This window comes from Lytechinus pictus, chromosome 6 (assembly GCF_037042905.1).
Source record: "Lytechinus pictus isolate F3 Inbred chromosome 6, Lp3.0, whole genome shotgun sequence".
NCBI lineage: Eukaryota > Metazoa > Echinodermata > Echinoidea > Temnopleuroida > Toxopneustidae > Lytechinus > Lytechinus pictus.
The window spans coordinates 2067356-2089620 of NC_087250.1; the positions used below are offsets into that span (position 1 = coordinate 2067356).

General features: G+C 35.8%; 1 protein-coding gene across 1 annotated transcript in view; it reads right to left on the minus strand.

Annotated features, from left to right (window-relative positions):
* Nucleotides 1–22265, minus strand: part of LOC129263591 (MAM and LDL-receptor class A domain-containing protein 1-like) — a 43350-nt gene that overhangs the window by 9459 nt on the left and 11626 nt on the right. Inside the window, exons 4-14 of the mRNA XM_064100677.1 lie at nt 17453–17576; nt 15499–15678; nt 14504–14766; nt 12572–12659; nt 11098–11229; nt 9901–10160; nt 8331–8415; nt 7600–7830; nt 6172–6425; nt 2381–2468; nt 1611–1760 (exon numbers count right to left, since the gene is read on the minus strand). Coding sequence (XP_063956747.1) covers nt 1611–1760; nt 2381–2468; nt 6172–6425; nt 7600–7830; nt 8331–8415; nt 9901–10160; nt 11098–11229; nt 12572–12659; nt 14504–14766; nt 15499–15678; nt 17453–17576 — 1855 coding nt within the window. The remainder of the gene's footprint in view (nt 1–1610; nt 1761–2380; nt 2469–6171; nt 6426–7599; nt 7831–8330; nt 8416–9900; nt 10161–11097; nt 11230–12571; nt 12660–14503; nt 14767–15498; nt 15679–17452; nt 17577–22265) is intronic.

The window sequence follows — 22265 nt, forward strand, 5'->3', positions numbered from 1 at the left end:
GCTCTAACCACTGGACCACACGACCTGTGTGGTACCTTACTACCTTTAGAACGATACCAACACTACATGTAGCTTCGGAGTGTACAAATCATAACAGTTGGGTTATCATATAATACCCAAGCCAAGTGATACAGTATGTGTCATAATGTTTTATAGGATAACAATTTTGAACCCTCTTATTGATAAACCCTCCTCATCTTAAAACCACGACTGGTCAATAAAACTATTCATTAGTTCATTTGCCTGTACAATAAATGGTTGGTCATGTGATAGATTTCAGCCAATCGTTTGATTAGGATCCAAATCAAATATTAATAATGACTGAATCATATGACACTTTTCTGATCTTATTAAAGACAATTTTTCCATACTCCCCTGAAATATTACAAGCTTCTGGTAATCCTACCCTTTGAACCACAAAAAACAGAAATCCAGCTTCCTCGTGAACGCATATATACCCTAAGAGCCGGGCTACCAGCTTCAAGTCATGTGACTCAAAAAGTTTACTTATATACCATCACTATTGTCCCATTTAAACAATTTATGACATGTAAAGACATTTAATTGACTTTATAGAACATGATTTGAAAAAGTGGACAGTATCCACTTTCCTTTTATACCAAAATTATTACCATATTAGCCACAACAACAAAGAAGTTTAATATACCACAGTCAACGATTTGTGGAAATGGGAATATATGAATGGCAAGTGAGGGAACCTCCATTTGTTTTTATACAACTCATACAAAGATTCTTGTAATTTGATTGGTTGAAAGCCATTCAATATTTGATCCATTTTTTTTCCATTGCACGGTTGAGCTCTCTCCTTCATTGTGTACCACTGAGCATGTGTGTGTACATACATTTTGTATGTGTGTGTGTTTGCGCGCATGGAATTAAGCGCATCAACAAAAAGGCTAACTGTGCGCACTCAGATTCATGAATCAAAGTGCGTCACAAAAAACAAAAACAATTAATTGCTTTCATACACTGAGAAATTAATAACATTTCCATAGAAAATGAATTGTCAGACAAAGGCAAAATATGTCTTAATTCCATCTGGTTTTTTTTCTTCTCTATTGTCAAATAACAAAATCTAGAAAATTCGTTGTATAAACCAAATGATGCATGTCTTCATTCATCCATTATGCGACCTATCCACTCTCGTTGAGGCTGTGTTCAACCCAATGGATTGAACAGAGCCTCAACTCGCGTGAGGATAGATCGCCTAATGTACTCATCTGCATGCATCATTTGTATAACGTCTGTGCATCTATTCATTAAAGTGGAATATCAGAATGGAAAGCCTGGCCAAAAATGTTCAAGAAGTCTATTTGTCTATTTAATAAGTACATGCAGTAAATTGGCTCTTTCAATCACTTATATACGTTGGTAACATTATCAGTCCATGAAATTTCCTTTCATATAATTCCATAGCCTTATACAAGAATGAAAATGTTAAATGTTAAACAGGGCTTCTATGAAAATTGAATTAGAATAATATTAAATAATGGGAATCTGAGATTACAAATTGATAGCTTGAAGCATTTAACATGGAACAATATCTTGTTTTTAATGTACCTTCATATTCATAGAAAATCTGTAATTACCTGTCATTGTGCCAGTTGTATGGTCAATGTATGGCCCAGTTAGACGAGTAGGGGTTTCCCCAAACCCAACCGACCAATCAAAATCATCATATAGTTCATGCTGAAGAAAGCCACAACCATCAAGCCCAGTCTCAAAATCACAAAAGTATTCTACAATAAGGAAAATATTATTACTCAAATAATCCAACTTTGTTTTTAATACTTATACATGCTTCATTTCTAGAAGAACACAAAAATTACTTTTCAAATTTTATTATGCTTCTTGGTTTGTAATTTCTTCTTTAAATAAATTCATTTTATTTGTATGATTTGTGAAAAATGTGTGCTCATGTATGTGTAATGAAACAAGACTTCATGAAAGAACTTTTTTTGCCTGAATGAATTTGAAAAGGTACAAACTTTTGAATAAATAAACACAGTAATTAATAAATTCATGAACAGATAAAATATTAAAGACAGAATGAAATAACAAAAAATAAACAGATAAAACAGAAAGAAAGAAAGAAAGAAAGAAAGAAAGAAAGAAAGAAAGAAAGAAAGAAAGAAAGAAAGAAAGAAAGAAAGAAAGAAAGAAAGAAAGAAAGAAAGAAAGAAAGAAAGAAAGAAAGAAAGAAAGAAAGAAAGAAAGAAAGAAAAAGGAAACTAAAGAAACAAAGACTTTAACCATGGATCAGTACATAAATAAATAATTTATATGGTTGAGAGGTTTGGGGTTTACAATTTAGCACTTCATACTTTTAGCTTGATGGAACATTCCCCGATAATCATACCTGCATTACAAGCACTGTCATCAACTTGTATATCATCAATAGCTATATCTCCCCTTACTCCACCTGTCATTACTCCTTCAAATATCAACTGCAAAGATAAGTTGTATTAAAAAATAATTTCAAGGTATCAAATGAATAGGTTTGTGGAGATCACTTTAACGAAATCAATGAAATATTTCAACTTATTTTAATGATTAACCCGTTTTGAAGTTTACACAACACTGTTTACTATTTATTGAAGATTAAATTTAAATTTAATTTTGTTTTAAACACTTGATTGAACTGTTTAAGAACTAATGTGCAGTTCATAAAGTAAACAAAGTTCAACAATGTAGGGATAATCTCACACTATGTACATTTGTAGATATTTCAATTTGAGCATTTTTTTAAGTGTGACAATGAGCTCCTACTCTGTTCCACACTGAATACACGGCTAAATAGTGTGTTCTTTCCAGCAGTGACAGATGTATTATAGACTAAAAACATTTTGATTTAAAGGGGTACTCAAGGCTGTATATAATTAAATGGTTTTGATAAATAGTCTCAAATTATCCAAGCAAAACACTCAACAGTTCTATGTGAATGGCACTCAGAGTGAAAAGGGGATCATATAGGTGTTTCTAAGGAGCATAAAAACCAACATTCTCCAAACACTCTGAGACTGTTTCCTCAACAACTGATCTAATAACCAGACGTTCTCTTTACGTTTATTGTCTTGTTCACTAAAAGAGTGCAAAAATGATCCATCACCACAATTATATTTATCTTCTTTATTAGGAGATTTGGACCATCCATGCAGAATGCATTCTTTTAGTCTTTGCTAATAGAGTTCTAAAGTAAGGTAAGTAAAATTAATTGCAGTGTCTCATTTGATATAATAAAGATGCAGTATAATATAGTGGCTAATTATTAAGCACACAAGTCAACCTTCCAGGGGTCACTTGTGCTCCATATAGCGCACAGGTCAACCTTTCAGTGGTAATTTGTACTCCAAGAAAGTACAATGTACTCATAAACAATAGGAATAGACAAGAAAAGAAAAAAAAAAAACCTGAGCATGATTGAGGAACAAATACATTTTCAGTTTTCATTATTCACTCATCTACATGGAGTTACAAAGGTTGATAAAACAGTCTATTTAATTTATATTTTTATCACAACAGAGGCTGTCCTAAAATGCAATCACTGTGACTTGTTGAACAAACATCATACAGATTTTAGGTTGTTATGTCAATATTGACACCTAAAACAGAATTTATTTTATAGTACAAAGATTATAATATTCAAGGGTTTTTTTATCAGTAGTCATTATCACCTTATAAATATTTGAACCAGGAATTGTAATAGCAAGCATTCACTTCAATTTCAGCGGTCAACTGATCAGTATTAAGGTATAAGACATGTAAAAAAAGAAAGAACAACAACAAGAACAACTGGTTGAGACAATCTGACAAGCCCCTCCCCCCCAAAAAAAAAAGTATTCACCCCAAAATGAAGGTCATTTCATCCACATAAAATTTGAAAAGCAATAAACAAAACAAAAATTCCTCACTTGTGTTTGAACGACATATTCCCATTAAAATATATGTTGTGACTTTCAGCAGGGGGGCACACATGTGTTAATACAGCATATTTACATTAACAAGTGGAACACCTCTGGCAGTTTCTGAATCAACACCCCCCCCCCCCTTGTGATCTCAGCCGCCGGTCATGCGAACACCGTGAAAATTGTCGGATGTAATCTAGAAGGCTGTATGAGTAATTTTTCAGAAATCTTTTTTTTTTAAATAAGAATTAATTATGCTTATATGTTTTAAAATCATACTTTTGCACTAATTCACTATTAAAAAAACCCATAGAATGCACCATTGCTTACAATCACAAAAATAATATCCTGGTTTGGAAATGAATTTCTTATGTATTTGAATGTTTTATGAATTTCTTATGTATTTCTTTGTTTCTCGACCTTTTGTTTTTCTTTGTTTTATGCCCAATTTATAGCAAAACCTTTTCTAAGCATAATTATGCCAAAATCAATTAAAGCAATTTTTGGTCTGACATGCATTTATGTAATGTTGCGTAATTTTCGAATGGCATACCGGGCATACAAAATTTGGTCTAAGAAATGCGCAAGACTTCAAAGTAAAAAGTTAGTGAGCAGCACGGTAGAAAAATTTCACGTAGTGGAATGGTCGGGGAAAATGTTGAGGGGGGGTTTAGGGTTATGTTTTGGGTTCACTCAATTATGAGATATGTATACTGTGCAATATTGGTGACACTTCCAAGAAACCAATGGTGTGAAAGAAACTCTTGTATCTCGTCCTTTAACCCTAAAAGGACTGGAAGGCATGAGGCCCCCCTTGACGCTTCACGCGGTATTTCCGAAACGCAAAAAGATAGCACCGCAAAATTTTATTACTTTTTTCTTTTAAGTCTTGCGCAACTTCTGAGATCAAATTTGCGACATATGGGTAAACCATCACGACGTCAGATGACTTTTTACGAGGCAATCTCATGCCGAAAATGGCTCATTTTTATACTTTGTGTACAGAGTCTATAGGAGATGAAATTTATAAAAGGGTGATTATTTTTTCATTATAATTGGTCTGCTTAATTAATTTAGGGTTTAATTTAGTTATTACATGGTTTGTAATAATTTCTATTAAAAAAAACAATGAAAAACAAATGATGAAAAAAACAAAGAAATACATAAGAAATTCTAAAATCAAAACTAGAAATTTTACGTGTCCAAAGGACACAGATGCCCCGCTTAACACGATCAGAAATTCATTCAATATGATTAAACTTAATATCGTGCAGAAACCAATATTATTTAGAACTTTGAAATGATTCGCATATTTAATGAGCTGTGTCCTTTGACCTGCGGACTTCGAATTCGAATTTAGCCTGTATTTTGGTGTCGTCTACCTACACACTAAAATTTTGTAAAATCCATTAAATATTTTTTGAGTTATTGCATGGAAACCAACTCACATATTTAATGAGCTGTGACCCTTGACCCGCAGACTCCAAATTCGAACTTAGCCTGTATTTTGGTGTCATCTACCTACACACCAAATTTTGTTTTATCCATAAAATATTTTTGAGTTATTGCGTGGAAACCAACTCGCATATTTAATGAGCTGTGACCTTTGACCTGTGGACTCCATATTCAAACTTTGCCTGTATTTTGGTGTCATCTACCTACACACAAATTTTTTTTTAAATCCATCAAATCTTTTTCAAGTTATTGCGCGGAAATCAAGTTGGGGACAGACGGAGAGGGGCAACGCTTAATGCCCCCTCTGGACTTCGTCTGCGGGGGCATAAAAATACAAAAGGAAAAAAATTGGCTTTCGCATTTTTTCTTTGTGGAAACCTTTAAATTAGATTACAAAGATGACATTTGCAAGAAGAAGAAGAAAATTTAAAGTGAAATCGGGTGTTAAATATGCAAATAATATTTTCATGAATATATTTGAATATTTTATTCATAATAATTAAAAAATTATTTGGTGCGATCCCACGAACGGTGGCTGAGATCAGAAGGGGGCATCATGCCCCCCCCCTCCCCCGTCCTCAATACATCTCAAATAGCCCAGTCCTTTTAGGTGTATTCAATTTAACTTTCTAACTTCAAATTTTGCAGTATGAATAAAATGACACTTGCGATATAAGATAAATTTCTCATTTTTAATTTCTGAAGACCAAACCATCATTTTGACTATTTACAGAGAAGCTTCCCTAGTGGCATATTCACAAGCATGCTTGGTCTACCGTTGTATGCTTACCGTTGTAGGCTGTATAGCGGTGTCGATATTCATTTTAACAGGCAGCCATTTATTCCCCTGTGATCCAGTCCTGGTCCAGGTAAATCTAGCATCTGATGTCGTCACATTGAGTGTTCCAATATCACTCCCATACATATGATACCAAAATGTAAAGCATGAATCATTAACAGCTGTGAACTCATCGCTGATCAGTCGAGCCGTATCTCCATTGGTTCGGAAGTCACTCTCCGTATACATGTACCAACCAGCATTAACTGCATATGCGATAAACATGAAGTCATAGAGAAATAAAATTAATAATACAGCAGTGTATACGAGTTGCTAACAAAATGGCCACGCCAATACATAACGTAGCAATGTCGTAGCATTAAGCCCATCTCACACTATGCTATTCCTTGCAATCCGAAATGTCAAATTAATTAATTGTGATAAAATTTGAAATGGATATTCCATCGAATAAAATATTACGGATCAGAGTTCAAAATAGTGGTAGGACTACTGAAATCGAATTTCATTCCAGTTAGAGCCTCCCTGAATTAATAAAAGCAAATTCAATTTGAAATCGTAATGACATCATCGGCTACAACCAGAAGCCGATTTGGACTTTACTCCGACCAAAGGGCTTGCCGCAAAGTTAAGTATGATTTTAGTTTTCCTAACAATATGCCATATTTTAAATAAAATAATTTCACTTCTTGGAACTTTCATAATTAATGCAAAATGTGAATTCTTGAAAAATTGCACCGGATCGCATAGTGTGAGACGGGATTTGGGGTCATTTAATTCAAGCAAGAAAATAGAGGATAGAATCTATCATCACCAATAAGATAAATCAAATCACGTACAGGCTGCATCCTTCTCCCGTTTTTTAGTCTTGTGGGATGATATAAATGAAGACATGCCTCTTAACTTGGTTTACCGTTTCTTTTCTGTCCACTTACTTATCCCTTACTCTAATGGGAGTAATGTCTTCACAAAACATCCCCCTTCCTCCCCCCCCCCTTCCATAACAATGGCACATGATCAGCATCTGGAACGGCACGAGGACTGGCATTTGGAGTGTCAGGCTACCCCCTTCTTCCTAATCCGCAATGTCTTTTACTGCCAATTACATTTGTGCATCCCCTCCTTGTATGGAGACAATCATCACATATGGCACCTTGATGATTGTGGTCTGTAATTGGCCTGGTATCAGGGCCGGTATCAAGGACTGGTGTCAGGACCGGTATCAAGGACTGGTGTCAGGACCGGTATCAAGGACTGGTATCAGGACCAGTATCAAGGACTGGTGTCAGGACCGGTATCAAGGACTGGTGTCTGGGGTGTCACACTAACCTCACTTCCTAGTCCACTAAAATCTCCTTCCTGCCATGGGTGCAAACAATCATTCCAATCTCCCTATATACCCATAATAGAGACAATCCTTACCTATTGCACCTTGGTGTGTATGGTCGGTATCAGGACCGGTGTCTGGGGTGTCAGTAACCCCCCTCCTCCTGCTCCACTCAAAGTCTCCATTACTGTCATGTGTGTAATCGCACATCCCTCCCTCAAAGTCACAATTAGCTGGACCAGCCGGGATAGTGATTGGGGGCGCAGTGGTGGGCGGCGCCACAGTGGAGGGTAGCGGCGGACCAACCTCTGCACCATGTGGTATCACTGTAACATCAATGCAAATAGAAAAGAGATTTAATAAATATATTCATAATAATTTCCCTACTCAACCTCGCAGGTGTTTGTCCTACCAAATATGATTTCTGGGTAAAACAATTTAATTATATGGATTATTTTATGCTAAAATTAAATCATGTTCGATAAGTAAAATAAGGCCAGTTATCACACAGAGGTATACAGGTGTCAGAAGGTGAGAAATTAATCTTTTCTGCTCCTAAAATTTGCAACACTCCTCAATCATTTCAATGACATATTCGTAGTTGTAGACGTAGTCTGCTAAGTTTTTATATGTCTAGTATACTGTATACAAGTTTTCAATATGACTGCAAAAGTTTCTTCTAAGACACTAAACCTCTATAAGTTGAGTGAAACAAGCAAATGAATGGATAAGATTTATAGCATCAAACAGAAATAATAATAATATTTTGATAGTTTTTGTGTATGCACTTGGAAAGGACAAACAGCAAGAATAATATCTCACAAACCTCGGCATCCATTATCTCTAATAGCGATGTCATCCACTGCAAGATTCCCAACAGAAGAGGATCCTACCTTGCCTTCGAATATCACCTAAGGAACAAACCAAGAAAAGAGAACATCTAGTATATCCTACTTTTATCCATTTAAAAAAAAATCTTGGCTTGGAAGATCATCTAACGAGCATAGTAACAAAAAGGAATATTAAGGGAATATTTCACATTCTATATAAATCATAATAAATGAATGTCAACCAATGTTTATAATGAATCCAGAGTTCCATTTAATTTCAAATAAGTTTTATTTTTTACAAATGTGAGGAATAAACAATTGGAATGCCTCTGCATTACACAATTCAATATAGCACTTTGAAAGTGACTCTGAAAACAACCAAGATGAACAATTCACAAAAACACCCTTCATACTAAGTTCAATGACCCTAAATGACCTCTGACATGAATCATGTGACCTAAAACTCATGCCGGACGACCAGTGATGCTTGATTACTCTTTTGTCCAAGTTGGAAAAGCCGCACCTATAGTCTCACTCTGCTATGCAGGTGAGACAAAAATGAATAACAGCTTAAGATTCAGGTAGGAAGCTGTTCTGCTGATGCATTAGAACCGTCACTTTATTCCTACTGGTTTTGTTTAGAAAATATGGATGAATTGATACTAGGGCTGTTATCGTTAAGTAAATTCTCTGTCGATATCATGCTAAAAATATCTTAACAATATTGATAACTATCGACAAAAGAACATAATCAAAACGCATTTTTTATGCATTATAGCTATATCATGTCACATACTTGCATTGATCAAAATTTGTATCTGCCACTGTACCAAGAACGCTTTAAAGTCCGCGTTCATCGTATGTAAATGAGTACATTTTTTAACAAACATACTTAGCATAAATACATCCTTACCTTTCACATTATTAGCATTATTTTAGGATTGAAGTTTTATCGATAATTTGGGGGCTTTTTGGACATCATTCTGAGCAGTCAACGTCTTTCGCCTATCTGCCATTTTGATATCGTGCTGTACAGCTTTGAGCGTAGAGGGCAGCAACACACGGCTAGGCTGTGTGATAGCTGCCTTCGACGTTAGTTGAGCTTGCGCTTGTGATGTTTTCAATTCGATCGAATGGAGTCGAGTGCAGTCATGATGTTTGGATTGTCACGATCTCATCCCCACTTCGCTGAGTGAGATCGTGTTTTGTGGCTAGTATTTTGTTAAGATTTTGGAGTAATTTCTGTTGAGCTGTAGCTTGATGAAAAATGGTTTTTTTCAATGTTTTCGGTTTGATAAGCCACATTTAAAGGGACGTTTCCATGAATTCTGTGAAATCGCGAAAAATCACTGCGTCCATATTAGCGGGTATTATCGACAAAGAGAGAAAGGTTATTGATATCGCTTAGTGGCAAAAACAAGCGATTATCGACAGGACTATCGATAAAGACGTTATCGATAAGAGCCCTAATTGATACCATGTTCAGGATGGACAGATTTAAGTGTGGCAGATGATGGACTAAACGATTATGACGATCATTCTTTGATTTCATCAATGATTCCCTACCCAGTAATCCTTGTCCTGAGAAACAGCCACTTGACCATAATTCCACTGTGATCCTTGGGTACTACCAACCAACCAGCGGTCAATATCACCATTTTCATTGGTCATCTGAGTGACCAGAAGTGACCCAACATTGACCCCTTCCAGGAAGTACCAGAAAGTAATGCAACGTCGTGTTCCAAGGTGTCTTGGGTACATGTTAGATGATAATCGCGTAGTCTTGCCAGGGGATTGTCCGTCAGCATTCATGAAGATATAGTGACCTGGTGATTAATTGTAAAGTTTAGGAGATTAGGATGAAGAGAAGAATGTGTGATTTGTTCAGTTTTTTTAAATGGTCTATATACTTTCTTTTCTTACTCTTCTCTCTCTCTCTCCCTCTCTTTCTCTTTTTCTCTTTCTCTTCCTCTCTCTCTCTCTCAAACTCTATTTCTCTCAACCCCTCCTATTGTTATCGATACACCCTCTTCCACACCCTCACTTATCCACACACACTCTTTCTTTCTCTCTCCTTGTCAATTCCTGTATGTATAATATCTCAGCTGAATTACTTTAGTGTACAGCCTTGTGTCTGTTGTACCTCACCCACCTACTCCTAACACCCCACACCCACTAATTATTTTAAAGACACCCTCCCCCACACCCTCATCCATCCTCGTACAAACTTTCTCTCGCAACCAGTCTTAGCAACAACATTGTCTTTTGGGTGATCTTGGGTAGTATGTCACCCATCCACTATCTTCACACACACACACACATACTTGCACAATTTTTTCCAATATCACCCTCTTCCACACCCACATACCTACGTATGGTTTATGTTCAATAGGTCTATAATGCCAAATTTGTTCAATTACTAACTCGTCTACTATCATTTGGTCCACCATCAGTTTGTCCACTATCCACAAGGTCTAAATGCCATTTCGTCCATTCATCATTTCGTCTAATAACCAGTTGGTCCAATAGCCATTTAGTCCACATCCCAATTGGTCTAATTGGGATGAGTGTTAATTTTATGAAAATTAAATGGTTATAAGACAAAATGGTCATAGACGAACTAGTGATAAGACGAAGTGATGATTGGACCAAATGGTTGCTAGACGAAATGTTAAACAACGGAATGGTATAAGACTATGAAATATTAAGGTGGACCATGTGATGAGTGGATGAGTTGGCAATAGACAAATAGGCAATTCATACCTGCAGCACTGCCGAGTGTATGATCAAAAGTTGGCCCTAATGTTGTATCTCCTTGCTGTCTGATCCAGTCAAAATCATCAGTATCATCTTCATTGGTCCATGTACACATATCACTCTCAAATGTACAATCACCTGAGAAAGATAAATGACATTATGATCAATTAGGATCCTCATTATGATCATCATTAATAATATAGCATTTAATACAAATGTTTCTAAGCGCTGCATACTAAATACCCGGTTTTAGCATGGCTACCCTGATCGGGTGCATCAAGCATTCAAGGAATTCCTTCCTACCGGGTACCCATTTACTACACCTGGGTCGAGAGTGGCAAAGATAAACGGCTTGCCAAAGAACGCTAGTGCTGCATGCGGTGGGATTTGAACCCCGGACCTTGTGGTTCAAAGTACGAAGACTTATCCACTGAGCCACAACACCTCTACATCATTGCTTTCATTATTATATCATTATTGTATCATAAATACATTCATTATCCTTCTCTGCCCTCTATTGTTGTTGTTATAATAGATATTTGTTTATCTTATACAGGGCCCCATCCTCATCTTTCTTGGGGTCCTCCAGATATTATTTTCTAAATTTTGTATTGAATTTGTTTTAATTGATATTTTAATGGAAAATAAATTAAATTGAAATATTATTTAATTGTTAATATTATCATTATCATTATCACTATTAATATCATAATTACAATAATTAGCATTTTATTTATTCCTATATATTATTATCACTTTACATTATTATGATTTATTATGGTTGCGTTCATAACACTTATAATATTCCCAAATAGACCAGGACACTATCTTTATAAATACACTTTGAAAAACAATATTCACTCTCTGTGTACAGTATGCAGCATATGTTGACTTATATAAACAAAAAGTTTATAAAGATTTATCAAAAATACTTCAAAACATAACATAGTTTAAAAAACACATTTTTTACGTCAAGTTGATTCAGAAGTAGGCCTACTTTTTTTTTAAATGGTTGCTATAACACATTGCTGGAGAGGAACTGGCCTAGCTTATCCTAATGGAGACGGAACATGCAATGAAAGCTCAGCGTACCAGTGTACAATACATCCCATTCCAAAACAACCATGAGTTAGGCGCTCATGTGTGGGTGTCTTGGAGAGATGCGCTAGCTTCCACCATGGACCCGACTACCGTGACGTCCATGCTCATACCACTCCAATGGGAGTTCCCCGCTCCTACAATCAATATACTGAGCTAGCTAGCCAAAACCCCGGCTCTGAGCAGCTCGCGTTCCGCTCGCGGAACCCACCCCATGGCACCTCACTTGCGCTCTGCACCCTCTCGAGCGATCACCACTAATAAAAGCCAGTTCAACAGTTCAACCACTTGACCTCACCAGTTAGTTATACATGTATAGCTGTTCATTATCATCAGATTTACCCTTATCTTGATATGAGCAGTTGAATGTGAAGAAACATACCTTGTTCTTGACACGTATTCTCAGATACGATCACATCATCAATAGCTATGTCCGATGTGTCTTCGCCGATGATGCCTTCAAAAACTATCTATGGGGGTCGTGAAATGGATAAAGAGATGAATGGTGCGAGGATGATGAAATTATTAGTACCAAAATAAACTTCATTGTTGTTGGCCGGGTTAAAATGTTGCTCTTGTTGTTGTATTTGACTTTAAGTTCATACCAATCAGTCTTTATTTTCATTGCTTCTAAGAGAAATGGTACTGGTATAATGTGTGACGTGCCAAACATTGCAAAGTATTAGGTACTATAAATGCCGATCTTTTATATGATCAATTAGTAAATATGAAATACGAATTAAAAGGAAGCACTTATATAGGCATAATGAGTAATGATTACCTAAAACAGGTAACAAAGAAGGGTAAAAGTTTATATTTTATAAAATTGTTAGTATAAAAGGGGCAGTACTATGGTAAATCCTGTATATCACAAGTGAAACATATATGTTTCGTTCCGCATAAAATTACTAGTATAATGTCATACTTATTATTACTACAGAGCTAATATCGTCCATAAAATGTAAACAAAAAACGAAAAAAAAATGATTTAATAGACTAATTTATACAAGGAATACGGTGGCATGCAAAACATTGTTGAATGTATATTTGCATATAATACTCTTATTGATACATCTGTTTTGTGAAATTAAGCTAGGCTGTTTTGTGAAATTTAGCAAATCTTAGGACATAACCCTTGAAAATGTCTTACTTTATATCCGACTTAGATAAAATATTGAGTTTATGTGTACTTTTGTTTTCTCTTGTAATATTCAAATTGAGTTGTTCTTTGCATGGGTATAGACTCGACCCTACAATCGCAAAAGATTATTTAAGGAAAAACCACTGGGCGCGATTCCATGCCATAATGGTTAGTTTCGGTCATGTTCGCTCATTTGGTAGTAAACTATGTGGGTGTGTGTTATTTGTTTGCTTTCACTGAAATTTTCTACTGCTTTTCTGAATGCATATGCTTTCTAACAGCTTTCTACTTTGGTTAGATTTCCCACACGTATGGGCCTATGGCCTATTAGGTGACAAATGATAACGCTGGAACTTTACCCTGCTTAAAAGAACATAGTGTCACACAGCGTGATGTGTGTACTATGTGAACATTTTATTCACACTGTTAAAATGCTTAGATTTGACAGTGTGAAGATATTTTCACACTGTGGACACCTCGACAGAGTTACTCTTCATAGTGTATTCACATGGTCGACTATATGTGAATATATTTACACCAAAATGCTCAAACTTAACAGTGTGAAGGTGATTCACATTGTGTTTCACACTGTGTACAAATTGTGTTTCACACTGTGAAAACACTATGGCACACACTGTGAATGCACTGTAGGACACTGTTTTTTTTTTTCAGTAGGAAAAAGCATGCTTGTCTGAAACGTTTGTATCAAAAGGGGGGGAAGGGTCAATAAAGTGAATTTGATTATCATCTAACTTGTTTAACAGTTTATTTAAAAATCTGATATTTTCATATTTTGGACATAAGTATGCTATTTAAAATGTTCTAACTTAAAATTGTAAAGGCTATTTTAGTTAAAGTTCCTCGGAAATGTGAAGACACTGTTTTTTTTTAAAGGCCTTTCATAAGATTTGTATCACGCATTTTCCATCTTGATTAGATGCTCAAGGCGCTTCAGAGCAGAACAACAATTTTACAAGTTTTTTCGTGTAAAATCATAGACTAAACTTGTTTGTAGGTCATCATCCAAAACTGAACAGATCTGGGATAAAAGTGGAAAGCGGTTTTTATTTGGGAGGGGGGAGGGGGTCACAAAACTATAGGTATATGCCCGAAAGGATTGATATAGATATAATATAACATTTAGTATCATGGGTAATTATTTGACCAACGTACCTGGAAATCTCCAACAATACCCGAAGCATCTGCTCTGGCCATGTTCCAGTCATTTCCCTGATCACCTGATCTTGACCAAATAGGCACAGAGCTATTGACGTCACTTCCGGTTTGGAGCGCGTAGACATTCAACGTACCCATGTTTTCACCCCACATATGATGAAAGAATTCGATGCAATGACCACCCTGCGCAGAAAATGGAGTGGACCAGAGTTGTGCGGTGTCGCCATCTCTGGATGATGATTCTATGTACATGTAATGCCCTGAAAATAATATAAATTGATAAATGTTTGGACCAATTCAATTTTTCTATAATTCCTTTTTTCGTCCCTTTGTTTATGAGTAATTGCTACACCGAACCACATGATAATAAACATTTTTAGACAAGATTTTTTTTCTTCAAAAATTCCATTAAACGGTTAACATGAAATATTTAGGGCAAGTGGATGATTTCAAATGGAGAAAGCAGTTGCACATTGGAGGGGGTCGAAATTAGCCCTATTTCAATTGAAAAATAATAATAAACATATTATTAACATTTAGTAGTAGTAGCAGTAGCTATATAGTAGTTTAAAATATATTTTACTATTATTATTATTATCATTACAACTACTACTAATGTGATTATTATTATTATCATCATCATCATAATCATTATTACTGTATTATTATCATCATTATTATTATCATTATTATTGTTATTATTATTATTATTATCATTATAAAGAAAGTTATTTAAAAAGATGTATTTAAAAACGCTTAACCTATAATGTCGCATTCACATTTTAAAAAGGTCTGACAGGGTTTTTTTCTACGTTCATTTCTCCTCCCAAAGCAGGACACATTTCAAAGAAAAGACAGACACACTGTCAATACTGTATACATATAGGAGACAAATAGTGATCATCAGTCGCCGATATCCCTGAGAGAGGGGGGCAGGGAGAGAGAAAGGGGGTGCAAACCAATAAAGACGATAGGTTTTAAAGATGACTTACCTGAATCTGTTCCGTATGTGTTGTCATTAGATGGTCCCGTATTAGAACCTGTTGGTCCTCTGTTTCGATACCAATCCAAGTCATCTGTTACATTCTCTTGCCAGTACCCACATATATCAGGGTTCTCAAAGTCACATTCAGATAAGGATGGGATAGCAGAAGGTGCTGGAGTCACCACAACTATGTACATCAAAGAAATAAATAAGGAGAAACAAATCCATCAAATAAGCCAGTTCGTAGTTCCACTCTGCGCATGATCAGAGGAAGGTCATTGGTAATAAAGTGACATGGTGGTTTACAATTTAATGAGATATAAGCACCAAATTTGATATATTGATTATTCATATATTCTTTTGAATTGTGTTTTTCATTTACATCCACAAGAAAAACAATGCGTCCACGAACGACTCGTATTTCACTCTTTGCCAAGTGCATTGTACAACAAGCTATAATATGCATTCCATGTAGAAATGCAACAAATACATTCATATATAGAGTGTTCATTGATGCGCTATTTTAGTCACCTGGTCTATTAGATTTCTTCATCCTGCTATGTAAGGCATGCTTACGTAATATCTTGCTTAGAAATCTACCTATCATAATGAAAAGAATGAAAGGTCATTTGACCAAAATTGTCCATGAAGTAACTACAAACTGGTCTATTCTACAAAAATTTCCTTTGAGCTGAGTTATGCATTAATATGCAATGCGCCCCAGAAAAATACGGCAGCGACTATTTATGGTTTATCGTAACTTAATGAGTCTCCTCTTTTATCTTATTCAGCTCATATGTTTCCCATTCAAGCACCAGTGGAAATCATTTGAAGAACAGACACCAGAAAAATATTTGGCGGACGGTAAATGAAATTTCAAAAATAAATCACTTGTCACGAGTTCCATTCATTTCCTTTTCTGTGGTACCTCAAAGTGACATGTAGTACATCAAAGAAAATAACCAAGAAATTAAAATGTTGTTTGTGTGATATTAATGTCCCCGTTTCCATTCTCTTATTGAACAAATGTACTATCATGGATTGCCATACGTAGCATATGCATGTTTAACAAAAATCGTATCGTCTATATAATGGGAGACTTTGAATGATTATGTTTAGCCAATGCTAGACGGACGGTTCCCAATATCATATACGGTATGTTCATTTTTGTTTTCCAAGTTCGAGTATATTTTCTGAGTGATAATCTTAGTGATCGCTTCAGCTCGTATCAGATCAGTCCTGAAAATCATATGAATCGTAGACAATTTTTTAGAGGTGTCATTTTTGTTTGCGATCATGCAGCTACGAAAAGCACATATCAGGGTTCCGACCGAAATTTGAAAACGGAATTTCATGACTTTTCCATGACTAAATTGCTGCTTTCCATGACTTCCCGTGACGTCCCGGGAAACCATGAACACCAATTATGATAGCAGAGTACGATCAGAGTATGAGAGTTGCGAGACACGACAAATTGGAAAGCTGTCATAGCCAAGAGGTAAATGCAATTCCATGACTTTTCACAAATTTTCCAAATTCCCTGACTTTTCCCTGACTTTCCATGACCACATTTTTTTTTCCAGGATTTTCCATGACTGTGCCAGCCCTGACACTGGTGTTAGAGGTATTATCAAATTAAGATAATCAATGCATAACTCAGGACAAAGGAATTTTTGTACACACTTAAAATGTCGGGCAACATACTGTCCACTGCGTTAGGTAATGTATATATGCTGGTATATAGATATATATGAGCAATTATTATTCAATTGATCAAATCTATTACCCAATTATTAGTTTTCATTACCCAATATGGACAGATTTTAACCAACAGTTGTGTGGACAGTATATTGCCCAGGTTTGGTTAAAAGTTGGACATTTGTTTTGCCCAACTATTTTAAGAGTGTACCTGTTAGGTTAATATCATTTTAAATTTCTTTAAAATCCTTATACGAACTTACTTCCGGGGCAGAAACCTGCTGATATGCTGACGTCATCAATTGCTGTGTCACCATAATAGGTTCCTGTGATATAAGCTTCTATTGTTACGTCAAATGGATCTGAATCTGGTCTCGTGATGTCGATCTATAATATAAATTTAAAATATAAGAGAAATTTTGCTTGTACAAATTCATATAACACAAGGTATAACCAAAAAAAATGTCTTAAATGATCATGATAATAAGGAAACCCCAAGTCCCGAATATTTCATTCAGTAAACTATGTGTTTATAATCTCATTCATTGTTCAAAACATAACTTTCCAAATATCAAATATAAGGAAACTGGATGCATTAGAAGAAGGAGCTGCAATAATCAAATTTAGACAATAATAAAGTGCAAATTGGCGTCAAACAAGAGCGGTTATATTTGATTTTCGTATTTATATTTAAATCAAAATAAAAATATTTATAAATCTTTCATAATTTCATTTATTTTTACTCGCTCAAAAATCATTTCAATGAAGCCAAAACTTGGTTAAAATCAGGGGAAGCGATCCTGCACAGTGCACTCTAAATTCCCAGGATTTAAATTCAAATCTTTTAGCTTTATGTTTAAATCCTAATGGTTTAGATCTTAATCTAATATTCGGCTGGTCACTATTCACAGCCGATCTGGATTTATTTCAAATCTTTGGAATCTAGAGTGTGCCTCAAACTTTTGAAGCACTTAAAGTGGCCCCTTTTCACCCAAGAAAAATTGTCCCTTATCAACGTGTGCAGTGCCTCTTTTTATCTTAGACAGACCAATTTTGTGTGATAACGAGTGTCCATTTTGCCTTCTTTCAAGTGAATTTAGGGTATCAGAGAAGTTGCGCTTTAAATCGCTCTTTTCCTGCCTGTTCAGCACCTGTTTTCCCTATTTAGCATTCTGTTCCTTCTGTCAGCTTATCTTTTAAAGGTGAATGAACCTTTTTTTTCACAGTGCATTAATTTGCTGCAGTGTGCCCCCTCCCCTCTGATCAAGTTTCCCGTTCCCCATATGCCCTTATTTACTTATGATAAGGGCCCCTTTTATTTTACAGTAATTGTTCAACTTTCAGTCTGTTGATTCTATGTAGCGCCGTTTCATTTCTACCCCCTAAAATTTATCATGATAATAATAATAGTCAGTTCTTGTATAGCGCATAACACATTATGAATAACGTCTCTATGCGCTTCCAAAGGACTTGGATATTATTACCCCGGCTGTAGCTCAAGTAGCTTTTCCAGCGCTCGGCATTTCAACGAATAAATTCATGTCAGTCACCCTTTCACCTCATCTGGGTTGAGTGCAGCACAATGTGGACAAATTTTTTGCTGAAGGAAACTACGCCATGGCTGGGATTTGAACCCACTACCCTCTGTTTCAAAGTCCGCAGACTAATCCACTGGGCCACAACACTCCACACATAGTATAAAATGTCTTTTTTCATATTGAGGTAACATTTTTATAATCTGCACAGGTTCCGTTCTGAAATTGATCATGTTGATAGGGCACGTACAGTTCAAAGAAGAATTGGGAGAGGTTTTTTTTTTTTGAACGAACATGTTATGCCTAAAAAGAGCACTTAATCTTTCGCTTTACAATGTCATCGAGGAGGTAAAACCGGCCTCATCTTCACCTTTTCCGAGGCCCTAATAATACATGTGGCTTATAAAGCGCCAAATCAACTCCGTATGTCCAAGGCGTATAAAGAAATTAAGAAGTAAAAAGAGATAATTTTAGAACATTTTTAAGGACTCAACAGATACAATTTTTGATGTCTTTAGGAAGTCTGTTCCATAGTATGGGACACGCATGAGCAAAGGATCTTTCCCAAAAAGTCTTTGAATCTTTTGGAACCACAAGCAAACGAGATGTTGACGAGCGTAGAGACCTTGTGGGTATGTAATAATTGATAACAGTAAGATTGTATTGGGGATCCATGGATGCAATGAAAGGCGAGCAACAAAATCTTAAAAGTTATCCGATCCTTGATATGGAGCCAGTGCAGCATTTTCAGAATTGGAGTAATATGTGAGAATTTGACAATGTAACAATACGACCTGCAGCAATTTGAAGCTGAGATAACTGTTTCTGGGGGTAAATTGAACAAAATTGCATTGAAGGCGGGAGGAAAAAAATCTTTAAGCGATAAGTGGGCGCGTCGTGGTCTAGTGGTTCTGACTCTCGCCTTTCAAACAGAGGGTCGTGGGTTCGAATCCTAGCCATGGTGTGTTTTCCTTCAGCAAGAAATTGATCCACACTATGCTGCACTCGACCCAGGTGAGGTAAATGGGTACCGGCAGGAAGTCATTCCTCAAAAAGCTGTGCGCACCAGAATCGGTAGTCTAGCTTAGCCGGGGTAATAAGAGCGCCTTGAGCACCTAGCAAGGGGGATACGTGCGCTTTACAAATCCTATATTATTATTTTCTTATTAAGAAGAGATTTTCATAAGGGAATTTTCCGACAAAACTTTCTCTTCAAGATAGGCATGCAAAACCATATGAAGTGATATAATTCCCTATACACTCTTAAAATGTTCACACAACAATTTGTTAACAAATTTACCCAACTCTGGGTATTTTTCAACCAATACTGTGAAGTTTTCACCCAAAGCACACATTATTGGTTTAAAACTGCCCAGAATTGGATAAAGTTTTGAGAAATTGTTGTGTGGGCAGTGTGTTGCCCTGCCAGCATTTTTAAGAGTGTAACAGTTTAACATACTAGTAAAGATCAGACTTGTAATTAGCACCAGAGTAGGCACGAACCAAGTTCTAAGAATAAATATTTCAATTTTCTCAAACAGCCCATAGCTAACATAATTATATACTTACAATTAGTAATCAGACATATCCTTCAAATATCCGTTTGCTCGACTACATTAGCACGAAACGCATTTACTTTTCTTTCTTAAGGCGACCGCACACCTTACGATTGGTCTGCGACCCGATTTCAGAATAAAATGTTGTAGAATTTGATGCTAATATTGAGACTTGGAATATCTTACTGTGTAATGTTCGAAATCATCGTACGAATACCTATGTTCAAATCTGTGACTATGCTATCATCCTTCTTAGAATAAAAGCGAATTTAATATCTAGTCGTAATGACGTCATAGCAGTCGCACGATTGGCTACAATTTGAAACTAATTTGGCTTTTACTCCAAAATAAAGGTTTGCAATCTTTCAAAATGATTATATTAGTATTCTTTCAACTAATTTTAACCTCAAATAAAATGATGTGATCCATTTACATTTTCAGAAAATGAGCTAAGTGCGATTTGTTCCAAAGTCGGATCACGAACAGTCGTACGGTGTGCTGTGGCCTTTAGATTGTTCTATGGGCCTTATGTTGCCATCATAAAATGATGAAAAGTGACCCATGACTGCCATGGAATAAACCATAATTAAATTGAAAGGTCAAGGTTTTACATCAAGCTAATTAAATATGTATTAACACTATTTTTTCATCTGTCCATGTTGGGAGCTATATAGGGAATGTGTTGGCGGGAAGTGAGTTCCACAGCCGAGCCGTACTTCAGGGAAAAAAAGTAATATGTTCGTAAAAATATAAGTTTGCACCCAATTCCCTTGTGACATATGTGTTCTTTTTGCCCCCTACACATAAAGAAAATACACTTATCTGCTACCCCTTATCCCATATGATTTTCTTTTAAGAAATGTGAACACCTGTGCGTTCTGTCATTTTGAGGGGGGTATATATCTTCATTAAAGATAGTGCCCCTTTTTTTACTTGCATGCTATTTTGTTTTTACTATAGCAGTTGATGTTCACATTTCTTAAAATACTCTATAAGCAACATGTAGTATCATTATTATTATTAAAACATTTCTGAGAGTGCCATTTTAGGTATTCTTTAAATCATGCACTCAGGTTTTTCAATATAAAATAATTGCTATAAGTTTTTCCCCCATCGTTTTAAAGTTTTAATTGTAGCACATCATCTGATCATGTAGAGTTGAGAAAAGCAAAAAGTAAATTTTCAGGTTTTTTTTTTATCTAAATGTCATGCGAATAAAATCAATGTGAAAAGCAAGTACGAATTGTGGAACTAAGAACAGAAAAAAAAATCGCTTAACTGAGTGATTTATTTACTATTTTGCATTGTATCTTTGCCTTTATACATTTATCCTTGGTAAGTAGGTTATCAAAAGCCAAAATGTTAGGCAAATCCTATATATTCAAATACAAATTATTTACCATATCTTGTTTAGTTTTTGTGAATGCTATTTACAAAAAAAAGGTAAAAGATTTGAGGTGCGAAATATGCGCATGCATTCGTAATTCCGAAGCTTCGTTATTCCGAAGGTTCGGTTATTCCGAAGGTTCGTATTTCCGAAGGTTCGCGTAATTCCGAAGGTTCGTATTTCCGAAAACAAAATGAGGTTCGTAATTCCGAAGGTTCGTTAGTCCGAAAACGAAATGATTAACGAACCTTATTTCGTTTTCGGACTAACGAACCTCCGGAACAACGAACCTTATTTTGTTTTCGGATTATCGAACCTTCGGAGCTACGAACCTTCGGAATAACGCCACAAATGTTCGGATTAACGAACCCTTTTTCGTTTTCGGATTAACAAACATCGAGGTATAGGCAATTTACGTGTTTCGGAATTACGAACCTTCGGAATAAAGAACCTTCGGAATTACGAAGTGTAACCGAAATATGTGCATATGTGTAGAAACTTGCACACATATTCACTGCTATCACACACATACACGCACACACCCCACACCCAGCCCTATATCACCCAAAATGCAAAGTTTAAAAAAGTACACGGAAAT